We start from the raw sequence: 27,905 nt of genomic DNA, 5'->3' as shown, positions 1-27,905 counted from the left end.
TTTGCTCTGCTTTGCTTTTTTCTTTCCTGGAAGAAGTTTTCAGTATCTTACTAGGTGCTCTGTACTCAGTAGTATCCAGCGGCTTGTGTGCTGTTGCAGAGTGGGACACAGTTCTGGAAGTGAGAGCAGTTCCCATGTGGGTGCCCCATGGAGCTGGGCCCTGTGGAGCTCTGCATGGTGGGTCTGGCATGCACGGCTCTGCAGGGAGGGACGTGTTCCAGCCCCTGCACTGTGCTGCGCTGGGCTCCTGCCCCAGGTTCAGCTGTCAGCGCTGCGTTTCCCCAGAAGAACGTGCTGTACAGCTTTCCTCTGAAAGGAAACAGTGTTTGGAATGGGATGGCTGCACCTGTGAAGTGTGGGAATGAATGTGTTTGCAGGTGGAAAATTAGAGCCCGTGGCTCCCTCCCAGGCCTCTTTTCTGGATGGTCTAGGAAAATTCAGCCTCAAACTTAGCCTCTTTTAACTAAGTGAAAATTTATTTTCCCTGATATTTTGCTGCCATACCCTTTTCTTCACCATTTCTTGTAGCTGTTTTTTTGTTTGTCTTTTAAGGAAATATTTCTTCTTCACTGTTCCTGGCCTTTCCCTCTTTTTGTATTTCTGTCAGTGTTAGGCGAAGACATTTTAAGCAGAAGTTCTTTTAAAGCATAAAGAGGTACAGACTCCTAGGACTGTATGAATTTTAAAATTATATGAGTATAAAGTAGAGGGGGAAAATCAGTGTTTGAGTGCTTCATATTTACAGGGAAAAATGATTTTGCAGATCTGTTTTAACAAATGCTGGAGTTTTTGCCTTCCTTCAAAAAAGTCCTTGTTAGATGTCTTGCCTACTTGAGCTTATCTTTGCTTTTAGTCTGCTGTGCTTTTCTTTTTTTTTTTTCAAAAAGCTAAAGTTTCACATCCTCCTGTGTAGCTAGCTTTTAAGACAAGCTGCAGATTTCTACCAGTCACTGCAGTCTTTTCTGCTAGTTACTGCTCCTTACACTGTGCTTTTAATTTCTGTGTTAAGGCTGGATGTCACATATTGTCCTGTGCCAGCCTGGTTTTGTGGCAAGCTCAGTGAAGTGGAACTCTTTTGGCTGTTAAGTACGTAACATTTACATGTGACAAGTCCATGAGGCTGCTTTGCTTTTCATGGTTGGTCACACCTGCAGCTTGTGGCTGCAGAAGTCTCTGTGTGTACTTTTGAGCTCGTGGTAGTTGGTTTGGCTTCATTGTCCAAAATAATTATTTTGAATATCACACTGTGCTGGAAAAAACAGCACAATGTGTACAATCAGATTTGTTCCAGACATTCTGGACTGTGCTTGTCTGAAGCGAGGATTGTGACTGATTGTGTGGCCGTGCTTGTTGCTACACCACAGATAGACCTACAGGATTTTTTTAAATGCCAATGGACCTCAAAAATGTACTGACATTTAACAAATTTTCTATGAAAGTACAGAAAAACAGCATGCAGGATGGGAGGAGAAGAGAGATGCATGTTTTGGATTGCATGAGTGGATTGGTAAATGAGAGAGAACTGAGTGATACATGGCAAATGGGAAGGTGGAATGATTAAAAAAAAGTCCAGAGTTTGGTCCCTTACACCTGGAGATTTAGGTCAGTATTTAACCCTTCAGTGCTACTGGTGTGTAACAGAGTGGAAAAAAGTTTAGTTTTCAGGCTGCAGAAGTCTCACTGCTTTGTCTTGCTTTGTCTCCTCCTAGGAGCCTTTGTCAGTTCGTGTTTATGGTGTACGTACCAGCCCATGTTTTAGGAGCATGCCTGCTGTCTTGGAAAGATCTTATCTGAAGGCAGTTTCCAGAAAAATGATTGCACTCATTGCTGCTTTTCTGGGAAGTGTCATGGTGCTCGTGCTGATGAGCTCTACTCACACCACACAGGAAAGGCCCTGACACACAGCCCTCCCCTTGGCACCAGAAACAGCCCTGTGCCTTGTGCCTTGCCCAGCTGGAAGGATGATGCACCTCCTCTTCACTGTGGTGTTGTCTCCAACATAAATATGACATTAATGGTCAGAAGAGTCCTGTGTTTTTAGCTATTTCCATTTATAAAGTTTGTCAGTTCCCTTTGTTTCTTAGCTTGAGCTACCCTTGTGTAGCATAGACCAGTGTAGCTTCTTGCTTCTAGAATATTTCCAACTTTATAATTATATATATATATTTTTTTTTAATATATATATATACATATATATATATATACATATGTATATATATACACATATATACACCTATATATATATATATATAATTTCTATTTTATAGAAGGCTTTGGATCCACGGACTGCAATGTTAAATGATTTACATGAATTAAAACAGTTGCTGCTATACATGGAAGCTGTATCAAATGAACAGAAAAGGACAGGGTAAGAGTGTATAAGAATGGCAGACCTTAGAAATGGAGGATAATTTAATCCTGTGAATCTCGTCGAAGCTTGTGTTCTCAGCTAAATGATTTGGGGAGTCAAATTACTGGGTAAGTTTTTGCAGAGGAATGCTGTGAAACAACAGTGAAAGGGCATGGGGTGTCAGCTGCCCCATATGTGGTGGTACTGTTTCTTTCCTGTTTAACTAGAAGAACTAATAGAGGGTGCTGTGAATATGTGATGAGTATTGAAACACAGCAAAAGAGTTGGGACTAGTACTAATCTAAGTGTCTTATTCATTAGAGTATTTCTGGGATATCATGGTGAGATCTCCCAGAGGAAGCAGTAGGAACTCTAGAGCTGAAATTTTATAAATTGACATGAGGCACATAAATTTTTGCTGGAACAGAATTCCCTTGGTTTTAGATGGCTCTTGAGAGCCTGCATGACCATACAAGCCCCAGTCCTGTTCAGGGCCCTTAAGTCGTTCGTCTTACACCTGAAACTGCAGCCCATCTCCCAAAGCTGGGAGAAAGGCAAGCTCTGGGATCCACTGCTGAGTGCAGCCAGGGAGTCCTGAGTCCTCAGGGATCCCAGCTCTCTTCTGTTGAACAAGATTGGGGGTGGGTCGTGAAGTAACTTGGAAATGTCGGTGGCCTTTTTTTTTTCTTTTTTTTTTCTTTTGCCTTTTTTTTTTCTTTCTTACTTTTTCTTTTCTTTTCTCTTCCTCCTAGCTGCTGGAATTTGGGCTCATGTTGTCCAGGCAAGGGAGCAGTTCTGGAACTGTGTGCAAGCTGGATGAGTCCTCAAAGCCCTGGGTGGCCACCCAGGCTTAGACAGTCTGGGATATTTGCATTTTGGTGCTCCTTTGATGGTTTTATTGTTTTGTTTTAATTACTAGACTTTTTTAATATTAGTGGCTACTGCAGCACGAAACGCACACATTAGGGTTGTACTTGCCTTGTTGTAAACACCCTGATACTTAATTAGCTTTCATATTGTATTTAGAGAACAGCAACAACAAATAATGTGCAGTATTTACCTGAGTCTTGTTGTGTTCATATTATTGCAGTGTATGTGTTGTTTCTCTTTTCAGTAATATTTTTCAGTCGGTTCTTTTTGAATGTGTATTTTAGTGGATGTTTAAACTTTGACTTAAAAGTAAGAACTCCTTCAAGGCAGACCTAAGATTCAGCATTAATTCCCTGTTTATAAAATATTTGCTGAGGAGGGCAAACCCTTCTCCCAGCTGACTTTCTTCAGTGAATGGGGAGCTTGTTCTCTGTGTGTTGGTTATTGAAAGCTGAGCTCTTTGTGCCAGATATTTTAAGAAACTGTTGACGCTTAGATCTAATCTGTTACATTATACTGTGCTTTTAGACCAGAAAGTGAATGTGTTTTCATGTGTGTGGTTGGGCAGTACATATGTAGCAACTCTGAAAAATAGTGTTGCATAACTATAAATACAGTGTAGGATACTTTCAGCCTGCATTCTTGCTTTACTGTGTTTTGAAGGCAATGGCTGTGGTGGTTAGAAATGTTGCAACAGGAATGTCTTGGCATTGGGCAGATTCACATTTATATCTGATCATAAGGAAATAATACTAATTTTATGCTCTAGGGCTTAGTCACGTGTTCTAACATATTGCTTTCCTGATGGGAGCTGTTTCTACATTCAATTCTGGTAGAACAAATACTTTTGGAGTAATCTAGCCCTTCTTATTGGACACTTTTAAAAGGAAGCAAAGATTACATTCTGAGGTTCTGCTCTTCTTGTAGACTAGTGATACATCATTTACAGAAGTTGTGAGAGCTTCCTCTCTGGTCTTAGATAGCCCAGGTTGAACCCTTCCATGCAGTTATGGTAGTGGAGACGTTTGCAATTGGGAAAAAGTGCTTTGGATCTCCTTTTCGTGTCCACCTGGGCACGTGTGCCGTTGGAGACACTGGCTGAGCCTGGATGAGCAATATGGATGGCTTTTACCATGGCTGACAGCCATAAATGATTGAGATTTTTAAAAAACAATTCCACAGCTGGGTACAATGTAGCAATTTTATTGTCCATGCTTGTGATTTTTATTATGTTAGGGTTTTCCCCAGAAGATCTTGGAATGAGGTAGTGATATGAATTTCAGTCTGTGATTTTTTTACATGTTCAGAACAGAACTCAGACTAGATTAGTAAAGGGCCAGTGAAGAAGGGCATGAAAGGTATGAGTCAAAATATTTTATAGCTCTCAAAAACCAGAAGGAAAAAGAATACCTAGCTTTACCAAAGAAAGAAATATCATTCTTCAGTAATGGTATGGCTTTGAGGAGGTTGATGTGTGGCCTGTGAAACTTCAAAGATGACAGTACATTAATCATGCATCCTTTTCAAAAGTATATAAAGAACCAGATTAATAGAAAATGTGGATATGTGCAGCAGAACAGAAGAAGGTTCACTGAGTCACAGAACCTCTCAAGTTGCAAGGCGCCTATAACAATCACTGAGCCCAACTCCCTGCTCCTGGCAGGACTACCTAAAACTAGATCATATGATTTAAAGCATCATTCACATGCTCCTTGAACACCATCAGGCTGGTACTGTAGTAATTTCCCTGGAGAGCCTGTTCTAGTGACTGACCACCCTACAGGTGAAGAATCTTTTCCTCAGATCCATTCTGAACTTGGAATTACAGAAGACTTATAGAATACTTTGGGTTAGAAGGACCTTTAGAGGTCATTTCTAGTCCAACCCACCTACAATGAGTAGGGACTAGGTAAGGGTGCCTAGAGCTCCATCCAACCTGATCTTCAGTGTTTTCAGGGATGGGGTAGCCATCACCTCTCTGGGCAACCTCTTCCAGGGCTTCACCACTCTCACTGTAAATAATTTCTTCATTATGTGTAGACTAAATCTACTCTTGTTTAGTTTAAAGGCATTGCCTCTTGTCTTATCGTAACAGCCCCTGCTTTGTCCCTGTTTTACAATCCCAGTGTAAGTACTTCCCTTAAAGCAGCTTCATCCCATTTCCTTGTGTCCTGTTCCTGGCCATTAGAGGAAGTGGCTGTTTATAACTAGGACTCAGCTGCAAACCACTGTCCTAAAAATGTGTCTCAATTATATAGACTGCCAGGATTGAACCTTAATTCCAGAAAGAAGAGCTGAGGGTCCATGAGACTGAACCTAGTACTTGAGACATTTTATAATCCTTAAAGAGATGGAAATAGATTAAGCATTTTGAAACTTGCTTTGAAGGTCTGACCAGCTTCTGTTGTTCTGTTTTCTTTTTCTGAAAAAAAGTTCTTCTGGCTTCCTGCATGGAAACAAAAACCAATTTGAGTGGCCTATATATTTATTTTGTGATATCTGACAGGTGGAATGGTGCTGAGGCTAGAAATCTAAGCTTCTGCTTTCATCAGCGAAGAGCTTGCTTTGTGTATGGAGCTGTGTTTGGATGAGTCACACTGACTGCTTTTTGTTTCTCAGCCTCTGAGGAAACTCTCCTCACCGCTGCTTAGTGATAAGCACTTGTGTTAGGAGGATCACAAGGATAACCTGGAATTGTCTTCCATTTAAATCCAGCTTTTCTTGCTCCTTGGTTTTCTCCTGTTAGATTTCCCAGTGCCACACAGACACATGGTTGCATATCTGTAGCTGTACTGCTAGCAGTACCCATTCCATGTGTATGTGCATACATGTCCCTTTTTCTTGGTTTGTATTAGTAGCCAGTTATCTTAAATACTGCTGAAAGGAGATTTTTAGTCTTGCTGTAATTGGCTCCAGAACCTCATGAAAGCTGTGACTTAGCCTACTTTTTGGAACGAAGTGGGGAATTGTGTCCTGCTTTCTCCGACCTGCAGTGTCATAAGGCGTGACCATGAGTGCATGGATAGTCAGCTTCTGCTTACGCAGCTGGAGGATGTGTTAAAAATGGTACTTAACAGCATGGCCTTGCTACATCTGCTTACACCTGTAAACTCTACAGGAAACCTTCACCTAGGTATTTACTCTTGAGGACTGTGTCAGGCCTAAGGCAGGATGCAGAGATACAAAGTGCAGAGAAACAAAGAATGGGATTTGTTTCATAATAGTTTTATTTCTAAATAGAAATAATATTCTGTAGACTGGAAAATTGAGTCTAATGTTTCCTGACTGGTGAGAGCATGCTGCCATCATCATGATGGACAGGGAGTTCCCTCCCATAAATTGGGAGGTTTCTGTAAACTTAATGAAAAAGTCCGGGCTGCTGGAATGACTCTCAATAGAATCAGTCATGATAGAGTTTGCTCCCTGAAGATTCTTAGTGTATGGTTGTCTCCTTAAACCCAGACAGATGCAACTAAAAGCAAATAGAGAGTTTTAGAAAAAAAGATGACAGCTTCAGTGTTTTGGTTTAAAGGAGAAAGAATAAAAAACGTGGAAAAAGGAAAAACACTTGTCATCCCTAGCTACTTGAGTCATGGAAGTGCCCATCAGCATTTTTGCATGCCCTCAAATGAAGATGAAAAGGATAATTCCTCCTCTAGTTTCGGAACTGAGCTGCTCACTGCCTTTGTCATTTGGACTGTTGCAAACTGCTTGGCTGCCCTTTTTTCCCCTCCAGGTGTAGCAGCAATGTGTGTCACTGCAGAGGGAGGTTTCCCACTCATTGGGGAGCGCTGTGCACGGGTTGGGTGTTCTGGTGCACCTCACACACTGCCATGTGCTTCGGACTTGTCTGCCAGGGTAGTTTAAGGCACTGGTTTGGACAGATGACTGCATTACCTGGGGCTGGTACTCTCCTGTGTGTCCTCCACATGATGCAGTAACAGGGACTTGGCATTTTCTCCTCAGGGAAGTGCAGACTGCTGGGGGATGTACTCCTTACACTCTTTGTGACACACGCCACTCCTGCCTCAGTCGTGTTGCTACTCCTGATAAAGCCTTACAGAGTGAGGGTTGCTCTTGACTTCCTGTGTAATCAGTGAGAAGAAATGGGCATTTCCACAGTGTGATTCAGGATTCCTCTGTTGTGCATCACTTTCTGCAGGTGATTCATTTTCTCTTTCCTACTGTGTGTTTTGAAAAGGGAACTGTGGATCATTGGTCTTCTAAATAGAAGTCCCAGATAGATATCTGAAATTTTTCTGCTGGATCAGGTAGAGGGTCAAGCCACTATTAGCCGCAACATGAGAGCAAACAGATGTGTGGGTTTTGATTGGAATTTCTATCAGCTTTTTAAATTTTGAGAATTCAACAGGCAATGGAAATCTTGGTTAGGGTAGCACTGCCAATCTTAATTAAGTTTATTCACTGTTGAAGTTTGTACTGCAGCCTGGATCAAACTTTTTACCTTCTCCTGTAGCTGAGACACAGATCATGAAAACTTAGTTCTAAACTTACCTTTTTCAGTGATCTGAATAATTTTAATTTTTTTTGCCTTACTGGCGGGGTATAGCACTCAAGGACCTGCAATTGGAGGTCAGTACAACCCTCAAGTCTCCAAATGTGTTTAAAAGAATCATTTGTGTGGAGGCCCTTATACAGCTGAGAATCTCAACAAGAATTTGGCAGAAATCTCAGTGTTGGAAGATGGCAGATTCCTGTGCAGTGAGATGTTTACTGGTTCACTGTTTTATCTTTGGCAGCTGCTTTTGCACTTGATATCTTCAGCTGTTTTTGAAGCTTTTACAAAGAATAATTATTCATCTCATGAAATGGATCTATTTTACCCACCCAACAGGGCACTGATTCACATATTTCCCTGGCAACATCCCGTCGTTATCAGAGCTGCGTTCACTTTTGCAGGATTGCGTTCGCTGGGATGTTACAACTTCCTGGGCCGTGGTTTGGTTGCACGATTTACTGAGGTGTGGGGTGACTGTTTTCAATTATTCCTTTGGAAACACTAGGGTCACTGGGGTGTCTGGGAGGTGGAAGCAACCTGAGTTTTCCTGTTTTCTGCTGGCAGTGATGCTAATGTAGGTGTTCCAACAATCTTTTCACAGGAATATAAGGTGTTGTACTGACGACCTATAGATAGGCAGCAACTTCATTGTGTCACATTTCAAGCAGTGTTTTCTTTTTGCCAGGACAGATTACTGTAAAAGGCAGTAGCCAATGGATTGGATTTTAACCCCACACCAGGTAAAATTCCACTAAATCAGTAGAGCTTTCTCAGACATTGATTGTGTGAGTTTGGGTGCTACATAAAGGTTTCATTGACAGGGTTTTGTAAATGAGCTCTATAAATTCATGAACAAGGATTCACTGCAGGCTCACCAGAGCCTTTTTTTTGGTTTGTTTTGTTAAGTTCAGGCTAAGCACACATTCTTCTGTAAGTCTGAACGTGTTCGCTTGCTCTTTGAATAAAGTAACACCTGAATACACTTGCATGCTGCTCTGCACCCACAAAGCAATTATTTTGTGATGTGCTTCTGGATACTTACATAGGCATGCCAGTTGTTCACTGGTATATGTGCTCACTCAGTTCAGCTTCTGCATCAGTGCACAGCAGAACACACTACATTTAGCCAGACAAACATGGTGGACTTGAGTAATTCCAGAGTTTAGAGCAGTATGGATGGAGAATCTTTAAAATATATATTGAAAAATAAAATGGGGTTTATGGGGTATATACATTATATTTTATTGTTACAACTGACACAATGTGGGGAAGAGAATGGAGCAATGAGAACTCTTCATGTTTGTTTTGGTTCCAAAGAATAGTTATGTCTGTACTTAAGCACCACTTAAAAAAAATGTTATCTATTTATTTTCAGTATTGCATAGTATGAGCTTGAGTATATACATTTGTTCTAGTTAACTCACCACATTTTTTTAGCATGATATTCTAACCTGCTTGGCCATTAACCTGGCTGGCTACCAGGAGAATTTTCAAACTGTTGACTCATATTGCTTCCATATGTAGCTTAAACCACCTTTCCCCACAGTAGATACAGCTTGAGGGTTAGCTGCCTTGTTTTTCAGGGCAGGGAGAAGCATATTTTGTGAGTCAACACATATGAATAAAGGAAGTAAATATGAGCTATTATTAACTTTTTGGGGTCTAATCTCATTTTTGCCAAAATCTCGTTCCAATTCAGGGAAGACCAACAGGGATTTTTTGTGCTCCTCTTCCCCAGGAGGTTAAGCACTCTTCAGTCCATGTAGCCATGGCTTATCTTTGCACTTTTGCTTCTTTGTGAGGATGAATCTTTGCAGCTGCCATTTCAGGATTTTTTTTTTTTGTTTTATTCCATCTGGACATCTGGGGCCATGAGTTGCTGTGTGTGTGTGGGCCCTGCTGTTGTGAGGATGTGACTAACCAAGAGGGCAGTGGCACACAGGCTGCATGCCGCGGCACCTTAGTGAGCACCTGTGTGTAGGTGGGGGTCTCTGTGTGTGCTTGTGGCTCCTGTTCTCAGCTGGAGCCCATGCTGTGTGTCAGGCACCAAAGGACAGGTGCCTGACACCTGGGAGAATTGGTCTATTATCCAAAATCCTGCATCAAAGCAGTAGCTGCCTCTGGGACACACAGCTTCCTGAGGAGGAAGAGCCCTGGGACCCTGTATGGGAACGGGGAAGATTGTGTTGGGAGGAAGATGAAGGTGGAGGCAGCAGCTGTGGGAGATGTTGTGGGTTTGCACTCAAAAAACCCAACCATGCTGTGAAAAGTGGTATGTGGCATTGCTGTCATTCACCAACCAGACTCCTACCTTTTTTTTCTTTTTGTGATCAAAAAAGAATGTGAAGCTAAAAAGAAAAAACAGTTTCCTGAGCTGTAGCCTTTGGATCTGTAGCCAAATGCAAGTGTTCTGCTCAGTTCAGGAGATATGAGCACATAGCTGAGCATGTTTTCAAGCCTAGGCTGAGCAATAAGACTTTTAGCATGTGTTTAAAACCCAAACCACATGGATACATGGCTTTTTTCAAAGATATAGATAACAAACTCTTTGCTCTCAATTTTTTTATTCTAGTGTCTTTATGTAATATTTATACTTGCATTGAACATTTTGGTTTTTTTTTTTTTCCAGTTAGAAATGCTAAAATACATATTTCTTTGCATTATATGATTTTGTTTTGCTTTACTTTTTCAATCTCACTCCCGCTTTTATAAAGATGAATTCTATGGTGGGGTCACCAGGGTTTGCTGGACTCCAATTTGCAGTGACCAAATGTAGCCTTTTCTAAATGAAAAGGTTCAGAAGACAAGAGAATATGGCTTCCCTGGTGGTTTTTTTTTTACTCTAAAAGGCATGTCGAAGTTTTGTGCTGTATAATTCTTTAGGTATTTGGATTAACTCTGATAAAATTATAGGTGGTTGTAAGGGAGTTTATTGTGCTTATAAATTGTAGTGGGGCTCCCTGTAATTTGTTATAATTAATTCAATAGTTCAAGAGCAGAAAATCAAGATCAGGTTGTGGCATGCCTTCCTTTCTTGCAAAAGCATGCCATTACTGGCCTTTTTATTTAAAGTTTCACTTTGTGCTTGTGGGTTTATTTGAACTTGGAGAATGAAAAATGCATAATACGTTCTTTAAAAAAAAAAGTACAAATACAGAGGATGGACCTGCTGTGGTTGGGGGGGATTCTGTTTAAATGCAGAGAAATTGGTGGGTACTGTGGAGCTGCATCTGGTGGCTAAGCCTCTCATGGAGGGAGTGCGTGTTTTGGAAGGCTTGTGTCATGTCTGCAGGCTGCGCAGGGCTGCTGCATGTCTGTGCTTGTGGCCCATCAGAAATGGCAGGAAGAGAAAAGCACGGGCAGAGCCCTTCTTTGCTGTGTGTGCTCTGTTTCTTGCTGCTGTGAGAATGCACAGTGTGACTCTGTTGTGCCCTGGCTCATTGCTGGGGGCTTTGCTGGGGTCCCTTGAACTCTGGGCAACAGAGCCGCAGCAGTTTGATATCAGTGGGATATGTACTGCTGGGAGCATGTACTGCTTGTGTGGGACAGGTTACACGTCTGTGTTACTTTCCTAAACAGTCAATGTCCATTTATAATATAAACATAAACTTTTCTTTAAGCTATTTTTCTGCAGAAATTTGGTGTTATTGACTAATTCATGCCAAAATACAAACCTTATTGCTCTTAAAACACTTTGCATTTACTTCTGAAATCATGTGCCAGCTGTGTAAAGAACTGGAGGAGGTGAAGACTTTGAATTTTAATTGTCTTTTGGGGAATGCATGCCAATTAACAACCTTTCAGTAGTCAGCTGTTGAAATGGAGGTGATAAACAACAACTAAGCAATGCACAATTCTCATCATGTTGTCTTCAGCTGTGCAAAGGTTTTCCTGTTCTAGTATCCTTAGCCAGGAGCTGACTGTGAGCTGGCCCTCAACCTTTGGAAGGCAGGAGCCCTTGGTAGGAACCTCGCTGGTCACCTGTGGTAGCTGGCTTTTCACTGTGTGCCTCAGTGCAGCTCACCATCAAGCCAGGCATCCAGGCTCTGCATCATTTGTCCTTATCTCACAACCTGCACATCATAATAAATGGAAAGTGACCATCACTGTGAAGTTGGTCTGTTGTAGCCAAGTCCCCTCTTTTCCCCTTCAATTATAATGTGTTGCTTTTAAAGAGAGAGATGGAGTGATCTGGAAGTAGGTGATAGGAACTGTGTTTTGATCTGTTCTCCTTTTTTTTTCATTTAAATGTGTTAATATGATGCTATCCCAGCATTGTTCTGTTTCATTAGGAAGGGGAATGACACAAATCTTTCCATGTATTTATTTTGGTTTTAGTGTCAGTCATATTTTCCATCCAGCTGCTGGAGGAAGCCAGGATGTCGGCAGTTGGATGCTGCTTTTGGAGAGTCATTTCTCAGTTACCTGAAGCTAGCCTTGACCTACCCTCTAAGGTTGCTATGATCAAAGAGCTCTTACCCTGCAAGATGTTATGACTCTGTTTTTACTGTTGGCATTGACAGTTTGAGCTTCTGAAGGAATTTCCTCCTGCGTGTGTGACAAAAGCTCTTTCGTCTCCTTTGCTCTCTTTTTCTGGCGAGTCTGCTGATCTTCCCGAAGGTCTGTGACAGGGTGTGGTAGACTCATTCTCAACAATACCCTTCCAAAAATATTACCCTTCTATTAGTGGAAACACTGTCATTGCTTTTTATATTCTAACACAAATCCCAGGTAAATGGCTGTTGTCTAGGACTGTGAAACACCAGGCTTTTGCTGGGAGAGAAGTTGATGAAATTCCAAAGGAATGAACTAGAGATGGTGTTTATCAACACCATCTAAGTTTTTTAAGTGGCAAAGACGAGGCATTAGCTCTGTGTTACTGAAAATGACATCATGGTTCTATGTATCTCTCTTTTTTTTTTTTAAGTGCCTTTAGATTAAGATGTGCTGATTGAATCCTTGCCTCCAAAATGTGTTTCAGCATGCTCAGGCTCAGAAACCATAACACCATCTTTGCCAATATCCTGATGTTGCATTTGAAAAGACCAGTCTTGTCTGCCTGTCTGCCTTCCTTACCATATAAAATCCAGTCCAAGTTTGCAAGTCAGATTTGTTGCAGAATGGTCCATGTGAAATAAGCAGCATCCAGCAAGTAGTGCTCTGGATTGACACTTAGGAACAAAACCTTAGATCTCCCAAATCTGCCTTGGGTTCCTGCTCAAGTTTACATGAGTAGCTTCAGCAACCTCAGATAGTCTATGAAATTAGGCTAATGATCATTAATACATTAAAGCATGTTTTTCTCAGAAAAGCTACCAGTAAGAGTCAAATAGTAATACAATTCTCTTAAATATGTAATAAATAAATAGAAATCACTTCTTGGTCATTATTAGGGAGTTCCTTTGGTTGCCCTGAATAGCCAAGTCATTGGCTCTTCTACCTCAAAGGCTGAGAAAATATATCCTCAAAATAAAAAATGGGCTTCTATTTCAAATGTAGCATATAGGTATCTATGGAATCCTGTTGCTAAATAGTAAAAAAGCCAAAATCATGGCAGGTTTTAAGGTGTCAGGTGAACAATAGACACATCCATATCAAAGCTGGTGCTTAAAATAATTTTAGTAAATGTTAAAAGACTTCTGTTCTGGAGAAACCGCTTCCCCTGTGGGCACATTATTGCATAAGTGTACATTGCAGCGTCTGTCCTCAGAAATATATTACCATACCAAGATAATCTCAAATGAGCTGACTTGGACTGTTGTGACTCAATGAGACTTTTATTGTGTTCCTAATTTTAGAAGGTCGTGTTGTACTCTAATTGTAATTTTTTTTGAAGTTGGAAAAGAGCTGAAGTTCTTGAGCTAAACCACTGGTGGACCAATCTCTTTCTCCATTGAGTCTTAAAGGTTTCTTCTTTTGGAGGTATGAAATGGTAGAGCAGTTCTCTTTTCCTCCAGAGAAGTTAAATTACATAGCTATGTAGTTATCCAATAGATAGGCTTGGTGCCAAAATGGTACCTAATGAGTTATAAAAAAGTTAGTCATGCCAGTAATAGCATCATTAGTAACGATTGTAAAGGAGTTCTACCTCTTGGGTAACTAATACATATTTTGTAGTGCTTTGTTTATTTTCAGATACACTCAAGGTAAATATTTATTGGTATTGAAACTGTGTTGTATTTATACTGGCTTGAAATTTCCAAATAAAACAAACTGATTAAAAAAAAAAAAAAAAAAGGAAAGGTTTCTAAGTGTTTCCTGCTGCTTTGGAGGTGCAAACCCTCCCTGATGTACAGAGAAGGAAAGTAAAACCTGTGAAAAATAACAAAAATCCAGACAGGTCACATTGCAGTATTCAAACCGTATTAAACCTTATTAACACAATACTGTCACCTTTTTGTATAAAATATACATTTAGATTGTAAATCCCTGGGACAAAAAGAATTTTTTGTTCTGTTTCTTTACACTTCCTAGCAGAGTTTGATGCTGCTTGATTACTAAGGCTAGTGGGTCTGATAATACTGAGTAATGATTAAGGTGAGGAAGTATTTGCCTTGTGGTTCTTTGTGGAAGTCACTAGTAAGAAAATCCAGAAGATTCAGTGCAATTACTCTGCAAACTTAACCCATATTCTTACTTTTGTAAATCATCCTTTAATTTCTCTACAAAAACCTCACTTCTTGTGTTGGTCAGGCCAGGTTCTGTGTGGCTTGTGATATATGAAATGTTGGTTGTTGAGGAGAATAGAAATCAGTGAAATTGAGTTATTTTCTGTGTGTATCAAATAGCAACAGGGATTTTACATTATGTAAACAGTGGTGATGGAAGGATGCAATGACTTCAGTGACATTATGCAAACACCCACATTCTTTTTTGAAGTGACCTGAGAGCAAATGTGGACCCTGGTCCATGCAGAATTGTTTGAGAAAATGGAATTTCCCTACATTTATTTATTTATTTCCCTACACCTCTAGCAGAGTTTGAATCTGGGTGTTGCAATTAAATTTTAAAATAGTACCCTTATCTCCTGCTCACTGATACTATTGGGTTTTGGTGGGCTTTTTTTCCTTTAATGGTATGGATTGCCAAAATACAGATTCTGGAGTTGAGATGTTGTCTCATAGTCATGCAGTTGCAGCTTCTTTACTCTATAAAAATGTGCTTTTTGATGCCATGCATGCAAATATGCTTCCAATGTTTTGTGTGTTGGCTAAATAGAGTTGTGGGAAATGATATCCTTATAATGATGGCTTTGTTCAGACTTGTTGTCCACTCCCATTCCCCTTGGAATTAGCTACAGGCTGGCAAACTGCAGTAGCCTTTATTATATTAAATGCACAATGGCTCTGGTAGTAAAGTTTAACCCAGAGAGAGCAATGAAGGTGAGAGATTTCAGCCCTAGGCTGACTCAGCTGTGGTGGTGTGTGCTGCCCTGCACTCCTCTGGTATGCTAGAATGGCTTTGTGATTAAACCTTCAGAAATCTTAACTTTGAATTTTTTGTCTTTTATTATTTGGGGATGCAGATTGCAAACTTCTCTTTTTGTTCACTTTTCATAGGCTTTCCCAACTAAACCACCTAATAGAAGGCTTCTGAAATGCATGTTTTTATCTGCTGTCCTGGAACAACTTTCCTCAGTGAATCTATAGCTGAAACATTTTTAAAATGTTCAATTTCCCTCAAATTATAGATCTACTTTTGCAATCCAAGCGAACAAAGAGCAGTCTCAGTTGGCATAGTGGTATAATAACAGCATTTAATTTAATTTCAGAGGGAGGAGCCTCAAATCCCTGACAGAACTTGGGCCAGTCGCTCCTCTCTGTTGGCTGGGCAGGGAGCCTGACCACAGTTTTGCAGCATGGCTGAGCCATGAATCTGTGGCTGGTGGAGTTATTAGAGCCTTCTAGTGGAGCTTCCTCCAGGGTAGCCTCCTCCTCTGCCCTGACACTGGAATTAGCCACCCCAGTCCGTGCCTGGGGACAGATGTCCCAGTTCATGCTGTATTTGGACACCATGAAAAGACATGTCAGGGGATGGTGGATGTCACTTGTCACTATCAGTCCAGGGTTAAAGGGGAAGCAGGCACCAACCACAGGTTTCTGCCTCAGTCTTCTTCAGATTATCTTGGCAATTCCACTGAAACAGGTGCCAGAACCACAGCAAGTGATTGCATTTCAGTGAGTTTGCCTGTGAGAAGTGGCAACTTTCTCCATGAGATTTTTTCCTGACAGATACACCAGTTAATGTCAGAGCACTAATTGTGTACATCCCTTAAACTCTTACTGCATGCTAATCTATAATATATAATAAGTCCTAAACTCACTAGATGATATTTAAGGTCCATTCCAGCCCAACACATTCTATGATTGAATAAAGTTATAGAATATTCCTATATTCTATCTATATAATATCTTCCTAATAAGATTTTTAAATGTGACCCCTTCCTGATGATCAAGTGAAACACCTGTAAATAGACATCTTTCTCAGATTGTGGGTGCTGTCAGCTGTCTGTGAATGTGTAACTGTGTGAATGAATGTGAAACTCTGTGTGTAACAGTGTATGTGCTCTTTAATTGCCCTAACATTTCTAACATCAGTGTTGGGGGAAGTTTGTGAAGACAGCTCTTGAGAATTCCACATTGTCCAAGGCAGACACTACGCAATGTTTCCTCCTTGCTTTCATCACATTCCTATGGCAAGTCAAAAGGCAACTCAAACCCCACAGCAATGTTTCTTTTGAAAGCCTAGGTCATAATATTTGATGCTACAGTAACTGCATACAGGCACTGTATTTTGTTGATGCTTGCCTAAGCAATCCTTCCTGTGATTTGTCTGTAGTTGTGTGGACACTGTGGTTGAAATCATGGTTCCTCTGCAGCTGGTGACATTATTCACTTCTGTACTGCTAGGATGTCACTATAAGATTTGACATTGATTTGAGTCTCACATAGCCTCTTACCACTCTGTTTTAACAATAGCCTTATTTTTATGGCAGATCCAGATTTTACTCTCCTTGTCAGACTAGAATACATAACTCGTGTGTAGATGTAGTGTGGACCCAATAGCTGCTTTTGGGATTGCAAGTGTTAAAGACCAAATTCATCCAACTCTTGTTTACCTGTGTGGTTGATAAAGCAGCTTATGTCAAGCTTCTATGAAAGCATGCATGTTTTCAGAGTTAGGATTTGGTCACTGCAAAGGAGTGGAAAGAAGCTGATTTGTCTCTTGGACTGAGCAAGTGTGAAACCTGGGGCTGAGGCACAGGGCCCAGGCTGAGAAGCCATGTGCTTTTCAGCCTGCTTCTCTCAATCAAATTTCAAAATCCTCATCAGTTTTAATCTTTATTAGGCTGTGGGAAAGCCAAATTTGAGCATTTTAAATGAGATTATATTTTTCTTGTACCTCAACACAAACAGTAGCACTTGCAAGCATAGTTAAAAGCAGCACAGTTCATGTTCTGTGGGTGATGTTGCAGTGGTTCTCTCTTCTGCTGGAGCTGGGAAGGTCACTTACACTCTAAAGCAAGGCCAGAACAGCTTCCCTGTGGAGAGGTTCGGAGGGAAGGTCGGATGTGGTTGTAGCTGAGCACAGGTAGGAGTTTGCTGCCCACAGACTTTGACTGCTCTTCACTGTCTGCCTTGCAGAGCTTGCAGTCTCTGGAACTGGCTGGCGTGCCTGTGTGCCAATTCCCAGTTTATCTCAAGCAATTATTTCTTAAATCCATGGCATTTTAAGTGGATGCCCTCCGCTTTCAGTTTCGGAGGGAGAGCGGGCATGCAGCTGTAGGGTGCAGTAACCTCTGTGCTGCTGTGTCTGCTCACAGCCGGAAAAAGGCTATTTGTTGGGTTGTGAGGTTCTTGATTTGGATCATCCAAGTGTACCCAGGGGGTGGAAGCATGAGGCTGAGTGCACACATGGACTGTGCTAGAAGCTGTGTTTGCTTGGTTTCTGTGTCTTAGTCATCCTTACACATGAAAAATGCCAATTAAAAAACTTTTTGTTTTGCGCCATAGTTTAAGGTAAATCAGCAGACCAAAATGTATAGCTAAAATTATATTTCTTCAATCCAAATGGTGACAATGGATCAAAAACAAGAGAAGAAACGTGGAAAAGCCACTTTTTGCATTGGGGATTGCATGGTCCCTATAAAATTTACAAAAGAGGTAACCTTCACAGATGTCCCTTTTCTATGTGATCTGGGGAACCCAAACTAGAACCTTTTATTTTCTGTTTCACCCATCTGGAAGCATTGCACAGGTAGGGTTCATATTGGTTTGTTATGGTAACGAGGAGCTTCTGAAGCTGGGTACAGACCTGCTGTTCAACAGGTGACCTGACCTGTTTGGGGTGATTTTTTCCTTCCTTTACACAGTCTTTTTTTCCCTATAAGAAATGTGCAAGCGTATAGATACTATAATTTGTGCTCATTTGTGCTCCTTTTTTCTTTTTTTGTAGATATCAGTATTACCTACAGGTGAAAAAGGATGTTCTTGATGGGCGATTAATATCCTCCTTCGAGCAGGGGATTCGACTGGCTGGTCTGGCAGTGCAAGGTAGGATGGTGTGACCCCCATGGCCTCTGTCCAGGAATGGCTCTTGTGGTTTGTCCTTCATCTTGACTGGGCACTGAGGCCCTGTGTGACTCCTGCTCACAGCAGCTGGGTTTCCAATTGTTTCCAAAGTGCAGGGGTGGACTGCTGTGGATGAAACACTCACAGCCTCAGGGTGGGAATGAGGGACCACATCACAGTGCTCAACTTTCCTATTTCTAAAATTCATGCAAGCAGATCTCAACAAAACACCAGTTCTTCCAGCCCTGACCGCGGAGTACTTTGCAGTAATGAATTTGCTTCACGTTCTCCGGTTTCAAATGCAAATTACATCAAAAAGCATGGCAGCAGCTTTAATTTTGCCTTTAATTAAAATCTCATTTTGCTGTATAGTGCTATATGAAGTATGAAAGAACACATGACCATAATTGTTATGTGAGTTATAAGTTAATAATAAACTACTTCTTACAATAAGATTTTTATTCTGAGACTCCTAAGGACATCAATAAAAGTAGGAGCATAAAATGTGTATGTGCAGAGGAAGAAGCCCTGTATTTGGATGAAGTATGTTCCAGTCTATCCACAGCTGACTATGAGAACTTGAGGCAGAGTTTCAGCAGTGATGTTCTCTGCATGCTCTCTGATGAGTGGGAAGGGGGAAGTATGTACATAAATAGCAAACGTGAGGATCTGATTCTTGACAATTAAAGGTTCAATGGAGAGAAATGCTTTTATGGTCTTTTTTTAAAGCAGTAGAAATGCTGTGTATGTATCTTAAATCTTTGCTAAAAATTGAAGGGAAAATGTTTCTTGTCAAATCTTGAAATGTTTGTCTAATAAAGGGAAATATGTGTATAAGATTATTCCATAATGAATCATTTAATATAGGTAAATGAAGATTTTCTAGTGTGTAAGTTAGGCCTCAATAGATACTGAATATGTTTTTGGAGCTTTTTCCTAATTTTGAGAGTGAGTCAATCCTACTGTATTACTTCCTTTGTCCTTTGCATGTGATGCAACCAAAGGTATTTGAAATACTTATTTCTTTTAAACTTGCAGACTCTGTTTTATGCCCATTTTGATTTCTTTCTGTTTATATTAAAACATAACTCTGAGGTAGAAACAAAATGAAACTGCATTTTTGGCATCCTGCAATATGTGAAATTGTCTAGTAGCTTTGAAAGAATGTTTAGATAAAATGATTTATGGTGGGGATTTCCAGCTCCTATAATATGAGAATCTTGTAGATGGCTTTTGATCCTGTTCAATTATTATAAAATAAAAACCTCCTGGCAAGATACTCTTTTGATATAAGCTGTTGTATATTTAACAGATAGATAAATGTAGGCATTGTTTGGGGTTTTAAATTGTAGTTTAGCCTTTAGTAAGCATTTCCAAAACTCCAGTCTCAAGGATATTTGGACAAGCATTCGCAGCCTGACAGATGAGTGAATGTGAGCATGGAGATGAGTATCTTTTGGAGAGATGTAGAAGAAGCAGAGAAGTGAGGAGAAAGGTGTGGGCCAGTCAGTTAGACCAACACAGTGCCTGCACTGCTAGGTTGGCTGCAGAAGAATAAGCCTTCCCCTATGCTGGCTATTGACAATTTTTAATAAAACTGACCTTTAACCTTTTAGACCTTTATAGGTTTTTAACCTTTATAGGCTGTAAAATTAATCTTTTGTTCAACTGTGTAGAATTGTAGCAGAGTTAGGTTAAATTTTCTATTTTTTTGCCTGGTCAGGATTGGAAATGGTGCAGAAGCAAAAGTGTGCATGATTTTTAAGGAGGCTGAGTAATCCCAGCATTTTTTTAGTGGGGGTATGATTTTAAGAAGGCTACAGAAAAACAAGCTCTTGAACTCCTGATGGTTAAGCATTGCAAATAGTCATTATATTAGGGATGAAAGAAAGAAATTACTTGTTGGCTGTCACTTGATCTCTGGTAATAACACTTATTTTCAGACCTCCATGTTAAAAGCTAAAGTACAAGCAAAAGTCTTTGTGCTGGGCTGTGGCTTCAGAGAGAACTTGCCCACTTGAAATTAAGCGTCTGTGCAAAGGTTGAGTGTGGTCTTGACATGTGTGGAAAGTGCCAAAATGAGTAAGTGTGTTGTTTTTTTTCCAGCGGATTTTGGAGACTATAATCAGTTTGAATCTCATGACTTCCTCCGAGAATATGTCTTGTTTCCTATGGTGAGTTCCTTATCCCTCTCTTTTGTGGTCTTTTGTGAAGAATTTCTCCATGATTCAGAGATGGCTTTGTTGATAACAGAGTATAAGCACCAGCACTGGACTAGTGAAAGCAAAATTTTCTCACCCAAAACTTGATTGCAGCTGAATTATTCTATGCTGTGGAATGTCAGCCCATTTTCCCTTCCTGTTGAGCCTCCACTACGAACTGGTGCCCACAAAAGAAACAGACATCTTTGTATAAAAAAAGAATTTGCAGCTGTTTTAGAAGGTGTATAATAGCAGTACTGTGATATTAGCAACTGGCAACTCAATGGGATGTAAGGGCTGCTGCTGTAGTAAATGTTGTGTCACAGGAGAAGCCGTGCAGCCACTCCTGAAGAGAGTGTGGATTTACACCAGCTGACTGTTGCACTCAAGTGAAGCCTGAATCAGGTCTTCTCAAAATGTTCTCCAGGGAACATTTGCTGTAAATTCAGTTTACATTTGGAAACTAGCAAATAACTTGAATGTTTAGGGAAGCTTAGGTCACTAATGATGTTGGAAATTTGGTGGCAAATGCCAAGCACTTGCAGTCTGTGACATTGAGATTCTTTGGGAGGATGAATTAGAGAAGAAAAAACCTAAAACAAATGCCTTTTGAAGTTAAGGCTGGCTTTGTCTTAGATTAACAAGTCCATCAGCGTGAGTATTTAGTGTAATCTTCATAAATATAAAAGATTATGGAATTCTTTCTAACTGGAAAAAATATCTGGAAGCAGGGTGGGGTTCCCATGCCCTGAGTGTAGCTGCCTGGAAGTTAAGGCATCTGGTTTCCCTCTGCAATTAGTGGAGCAGTAGAGGGAGAATGATTCATCTCACTGTAATTTGAAGGCTTGAGAAGCATTTCATCCCACTTACCCATGCTCTTTGCACAGGAACTGCAGTAGACAGTTCATCTTAAGTCCAAAAAGGTGACATCTGCCTGGTGTCTTGAAGTGAAAGTGTGATTTTGAGCCACTAGATAGTTCAACACAACCTGAAAAAAGCAGAAGGAAGATGGGAATGCACAGAGATCTGAATATGCTTTATGTAGATTATACCTGTAAAACGTGGCTTCAGTATTAACCTTTCACTAATAAACTTCTGTTATCTTCTCTGTGGAGCAGAATTTCTTTGGTTAGCCATCTTATCTGTTGATAAATAATTGATGACCTTGTGTATAGTTGAAGGCTTATGAAGTCATGTATGGTAGCCTAAATGGGATAGAAGATGGCTGAAAATATATATGGAGAAAAGTGTTGTTGTCAGGGAGTAATTTAGTAAATGAACTTCTGCAAAGTTCTTTCAATACAAAATGAATCACAGAGTGGTTTGAGTTGGAAGAGACCCTAAGGATCAGAGTTTCAAGCGCCCTGCTGTGAGGAGGGACACCTCCTCTAGTGACCGGGCTGCTCAATGTCCCATCCAGCCTGTTCTTGAACACTGCCAGGGATTTTTTCTGTACTATTTTTCTGTTCAGAAAAAAAATAGGGAAGGTTTTAGGTCTCTAGATAAGTTTTCAGGTGGTTAATTTCTCTGTGGTTCAGCAATTCACTCTTTGGGCCCATCTCAGACCGTCTATTTTTGTGTCAGCTGCCTCCACAGTAGTGTGGTCAGCTCTCTTCTGCTTTGCATGTTTACCATTGCTTTGTGGTATTTTGCCTTTCATCCATGCAACTATTGCTAAATTTAAGAAGGTCAGCAGAGTGTCTGCTTCCTACACCTTCAGAAGCCTACTCTTAAATCAACTATTTCTCTAGACATTTCTTTAACTACTTCTCTTTGCTCTTTGGGGAGGATGGATAACCTAAAAGTAAATATTTCACTGCAAGTTCAGTAACAGTGGCTAAGTGCTGCAGATACAAATGAGTCCCTAAGCAAGTTGGGGGATTTGAGTGAATTTGGGGCATAGAAAAAGCCTCCACTGAGAACATTGCTGTAAATTCATTAGTGAAGTGAGCTTGTGGATGAGGGAGGGGCAGCTGCGTTCGTGCTGTTTGATCTTGTGAGGCTACAATGTGTGTCAAATGGCATTTCTTCAGCAGTGAAAAGAACAAAGTTATGTACACAGTACACCCCACAGGTGTGTGGCTGTGCATAGGCATGTACCATGCCATTTTTCATTAGCACGCTACCACTTTCACATTTTTTTGTGGCAGAAGCAAATATCAGAGGGGAGGGCCCCATTGAGCAAGAAGCAGTGTATTTAAGTACATCACATGCAGCCTTAAGGCTTTCTTCAATAAAAGTAAGAACTTTGAGGTTTCGCAAGAAAGTTTTTCAGCTTCCTTTTTTTGGCCTTGAATTTATGAGTAGACTTCCTTTATTAACTTGCTCCCAATTATTTCAGAATTGTTTCTACCTCACATTATTAAATTTGGAGAGTATAAAAATTTCTGCTCAGAAATGTGTTGCAAGCATAAAGTAGGTTTTAATGCATCTTGGAAGAAGTAGCAAAACTCAATCCCGTTAACATGAGGAAGGGAATGTCTGTATGTTGCAGGACAAAAAATACTTATTAATTCATGTTCAATTTTTTTAATTTTCAAAAAATACTCATGAATTCTTTTTCCATTTTTCCATGGTCTGTGTATTGTATTGTTTTTAAAAGGTATATATTATTTTGTAGAATTCCAAATTTTTTAAGGATTTGTTCAGTACTTATCCAGGACAATGTCTGTACTTTGTATTCTGTTCTCTATTTTGGAATAATAAGGACTTTACCTCTATTTTTAACAGTATTTCTTTACTGTCTCAAAAGAAGGTAAAAAAAAAATAAATCAGAGTTTTATGTTCTTCTCACATATTTGCAGCATCCCATGCTTTGAATTTTCAGTGCGGTCAGTGAAAGGTCCTCTCTCTGTAACTACAAGTCTTGAACTGTCTGCTGTCATAATTTCTGTCTGCCATATTATCCTCTCTCTCTTTGGCTGACTAGTTTTTGATGCTGCTTCATGTTCTTACAGGATTGGACCCAGGATGAAGCTGTCCTGGAGGACCTGACTCAGAAGGTTGCCCAGGAGCACCGAACTCACAGGTGAGCTTGACATGATAAAGTTTGTGCTATTTTTTAAAAAAAATGTTATCATCGTTCTAGCACTTCCCTGCCTCCCCATGCATTCCTGGCAGTGTTTAACTAGCTTATCTTCATGTTGCTATTATGCTTTGTGTCACTGGATTTTTAATTAGTCTATCACAGAAGATTATCTGCCTCTTGTAAACACAAAATGGCTGAGGAGCTTAATCCCAAATAAACGAGCATTTACACCCTTGAGTTTAATGAGCACGTGTAACCCTATGGTGCTATGCAGTAGACTCCTCTCTCTGATTTCATTTAAATCCTGATGTGAAAGACCCTGTGACTTGATCAGTGGTGATCCGAGAGCCTCTTACAAGAGGAGGGGGATACAAATGCTCTCAGTGTAATGGAAATGAAAATAACAGGAACTGGGTTTGAAGTCTCAAGAAGAGGACACAGTATAGTGTAACTAGTTAATGAGCCAGGAGTGTGTGCATTAGTGCTTCTGTAAAAAAAACCTTCTTTGTGAGCAAGTGTCTTTCATGTTGTCTGGGTGTTTCAGTGGTGGAAGTGTTCAAACCTCCAGAGTGCTGTTACGGGAAAAAATGGCAGTGCCCACATGTCATATGCAATAGGAATATTATGTGAAGGATGCTGCATTCCCCATTACATGAGAGAAAGTGGTTGTAAAAGGACAAATATCAATCTCTGAGTCTAGGGCCATTCTCAGTTTTGAGTTTCAATGCAAGCCTGGGCCTTTGATGCAACCAAAGGAATAGCTTCCAAGCTGGCCATGAACAGGCCTGGTTCTGTTCTCTCCCTGCCATGGGCTGCTTGTGTGATCTTGGTTAACTCACAGGCTTGAAAGGAAAGATTTCCCACCTGCTGTGCTCTATAGTGCTATTTCTGCAACACAAAGAGCATATACTTCCTCTCACTTCAGCAGGTAGATCGTATTCCACCTCCCTTCTCTCAGGTATTTGGTTCCTATATTTCTGTTTGTAAGCTGTGGTAAGGAGGAGTAAAGAGGAGAAAAATTAATAGTGGCTTTTTTGGGGGCAACCTGCAATCTATTCTGACCTGCTTTTGAGAATTGAAATCTGTTTGAATTCCTGAGCTGTGACAGGAGCGTGTGTAGACACGTGTGTAAAAGTTTTCGGCTGGTTTGTTCTCTCTTATGAAAGAGAATCTGTTCAACTTTTGGATTTAGTGCCTGTGTTTTTGAACAGCCAACTTGAAAATGTAGGTCTTTCCTTTTAAGTCATTTTAGGAAGCTCCAGTGGCCTTGTATAACATTCAGGCAGATTAGCACCCCTATGGTTCAAGTTGTCTATCCAAAACTATCCACAACCTGGTGGTTTAATAAAGCCTGGAGAAGATTTTATGTGTGGAAGAAGCTGAATAACGTGATCAGTTCTGTTTGTTCCTCCTGTCATTTGGACTGCGCTTTGTACCTTAGCTTACTGACATTTACTAAAATTTCCCCCCTTGCTGAAAGTGATCCTAATGTTGAAAGTTATCTTTGTGTTGTGCATTTCTAGCCAGCGTTTCCAAAGTGTCTTCTCAAGTGGTTTGTGAAACTCACATTTTTTTTGCTAGTATTTTGTGTGTGTGTGTAATATTGAACTATTCACTGCCTTTTGTTAATGTAATTGCAGTGGCATTACAGCAGCAGAGGCTGAGTTAATGTACATCAATGAAGTGGAACGTCTGGATGGGTTTGGACAGGAAATTTTCCCTGTGAAGGTATGTCAGTGTATATTATAAAGGAACCTCTGAATCAAGCGATGCAGAACTCTGCAGCAACCTTTGGTCTGCATGCAAGTCATGTTTGTCCAAAAGAGACAGGACTTGTTTAAGTCTGCTTCAGAGGGTGAAATGACTGCTGGTATTTTGAATGGACATTGCAGCATGAGGGTTACTTAGGCCTAGAGTGCTGCTTCTCTTCCATGAAAATCCTTGTTACAGAATAAGAGATGCTCCTTGCCTTTCTTTCACATGCTGTCTATGGGAGAGTGGCCAGGGCAAATGAATCTCAGCTCTGGTAATCTTTAACAGGATAGGAAAAGGAGACCTCTTCATGTCTTTCTAAGTTGCTACTGAGAAAGCATTAACTTCACTTTTCCTTAGTTTCCTGTGTGTGCACACAGGTCCTCCATGCATTTTTAATGAGGGAGAACTTCAGGGATTATTTTGCATTTGCAGTCATTTTCCCTTCACTGGAAGTCCTATCCTGCCATGGATTGTCTGGATGTGTGGCCTTATGGAGCACATGCTGCCATAGTAAAGTTGTGCTGAGAAACTGAACACCACTGTTCCCAACATGACCCATTTCTTTCTGCTAACCTGCCCAGACACCATAAGTGGTGAATTGTGAGTGGTTTTCCTGCTAGTTAAAGATAACTTGGAATTTAAAACCAAACCCGAATGCACACCAAACAAAACAAGCTTCCTGCTTGTTTTGAAGTCAAAATTGATCCTTTGGCACCAATCTTAGAATTGGCCTGGAGAGGGGGAGCTGAATGGCAAAAAACTTTCAACCCACCAAAAAATTTTTGGAATGTTTATTGCCAATGAATGAATTGAAAGCTCTCCTCAAATTCATTTGGAATTTGCTGCACACTACTGCAACAGATTCCTCTGTTGGAGGTGCCATTAGATATTATTGCATGTGTCTGTAAGGTAAGTATGAACAGTGGACTGGGTGCTCTTCAAAATAGCAGGAAGGTGTTAGCCTTGCATTCAGGAGCAGCATGCTGGCCATGGACACAAACAGAACTGCATTCAAAGGGGAAAACAAAAGATTTCTCTTTCTTCCCAGGTAGAAAATGTTATTACAATTATGTGTCTTTCTTTCCATGCAGCTATTTGTGTGTATACACACTCACACGAAGATATATTACTTGAATGTTAACAAATACATACATTTTCCCCCACTATTCCCAATCTTTTTGCTTTGTTAAACTCCCTGTGGCACAAGGCAGAAGAATGTGTTCTCCTCTAATCAGACTAAACTGCTGACTCTCAGCTTGTGGATGAATTGCCAGCCATGGTTAGTTAGCAAAAGGCCCAGCACTCAGTAGTTAAACAGGTGCAGAGACTCCCTCGTTGCCTTCTGGGGATCAAGCACAGCAAGGCCAGGAGAACAGCTCTGGTTCTAGACCAGGAGAATAGCCTGGTCTATTAAAATGCAGGGGCCTCTGATGGTTTGTACAGTGTGTGCAGGCATAGTTCATTAACTTCTCTCATATCCTTTCTTCTAGCCATGCTTTCTAACCACACTCAGGGTGTTAGAGTGATTTCTGTTTACCACTTTAAAGTGTGACTCAATTACTATATATGCAGCTGAGGGGGAACTGTTCTTGCTTGTTGATAAATGTAGAAAAACCTCTTTGTCAACAGTATTAAGCTTTTGTAGCAAAAAAAAAAAAAAAAAAAAAAAACAAAAAAGGAAAAGGCTTTTTTAAGAAAACAGATTGCAAAATGGATTGGGAGCATGTGGTTTTTCAAACAGGAGCCTGCAAGGAGACATGGGTAGGTGCAAAAGCAATAGGACTTCTTAGAGTCCACTGGTTTTGCATTGTTTTTATGTGGCATTTGCAGTTGAATATTTAACCCAACTATTGAAAATCGATAGAAGATGTAGCTGCATAGAGATGAAAGTACTTTTTGGGGTGACATGCTGTGAATTTCTACATGGAGGACTTAAAGGAGGAAGTGTGAAGGGTAGAGCTTTTGAGAGGGATTCCATCTCCAGGTGTGGTGTTCTGAAATCTGTACATGTTTTAACAGATGTCTGGAGAAACACCATGGCTGTGAAAGAGAGCTATTGCTTTTGGTATTCCTACAGGCTCTAGATAGTTGCAATCACAAAGACAGGGCATGTGGGGTATTATACAGTGAATGCCAGTTTGTGGTCTGCATGCTCTTTGGGAGAGGAGAACTTGGAGGTCATTTATCCTTTTTCTGCTCTCACTAATCAGCACAATGAATCCACTTAAGTGCTAACTGCTCTTAAATAATGAAAATCAGAGTCCTGTCAAGCTGCAAAATGTAGGTTGGTCCTGCATCCACAATGAAGGGCTTCTCTTTGGTACTTCAGCATGCATTCCTGTAAACCTATTGACCAGAGCATTTATTAAATTTTCCTTTCTCTGCAGGATAACCATGGAAATGACATACACCTTGGTATTTTCTTCATGGGCATCTTCATAAAAAACAGAATTGGAAGGACAACTGTGATCTATAGGTAAAAATGAGGGTCTTTTATGTTATTATCCAGAGCTGTATGTGTGGGATTTTTACCTTGCTTGCATATGTGACTGTAACAGTGTCAATCCTCTAACTAAGGAGTAGTAACATTGCTGTTTTCAGGATTGGTCTC

General features: G+C 40.5%; 1 protein-coding gene across 2 annotated transcripts in view; it reads left to right on the top strand.

Moving 5' to 3' along the window:
- Positions 1-27,905, top strand: part of PTPN14 (protein tyrosine phosphatase non-receptor type 14) — a 70,980-nt gene that overhangs the window by 11,954 nt on the left and 31,121 nt on the right. For both annotated transcript variants that reach the window (XM_063152173.1, XM_063152176.1), the window contains exons 3-7: positions 18,195-18,292; positions 20,417-20,484; positions 23,469-23,539; positions 25,180-25,267; positions 27,682-27,770. In XM_063152173.1, coding sequence (XP_063008243.1) covers positions 18,195-18,292; positions 20,417-20,484; positions 23,469-23,539; positions 25,180-25,267; positions 27,682-27,770 — 414 coding nt within the window. The remainder of the gene's footprint in view (positions 1-18,194; positions 18,293-20,416; positions 20,485-23,468; positions 23,540-25,179; positions 25,268-27,681; positions 27,771-27,905) is intronic.

Source organism: Melospiza melodia, chromosome 3 (assembly GCF_035770615.1).
Source record: "Melospiza melodia melodia isolate bMelMel2 chromosome 3, bMelMel2.pri, whole genome shotgun sequence".
In the NCBI taxonomy this organism is placed as follows: Eukaryota; Metazoa; Chordata; class Aves; order Passeriformes; family Passerellidae; genus Melospiza; species Melospiza melodia.
Note: the sequence above shows the minus strand (reverse complement) of the source record. Positions and strands in the feature narration are given on the sequence as shown.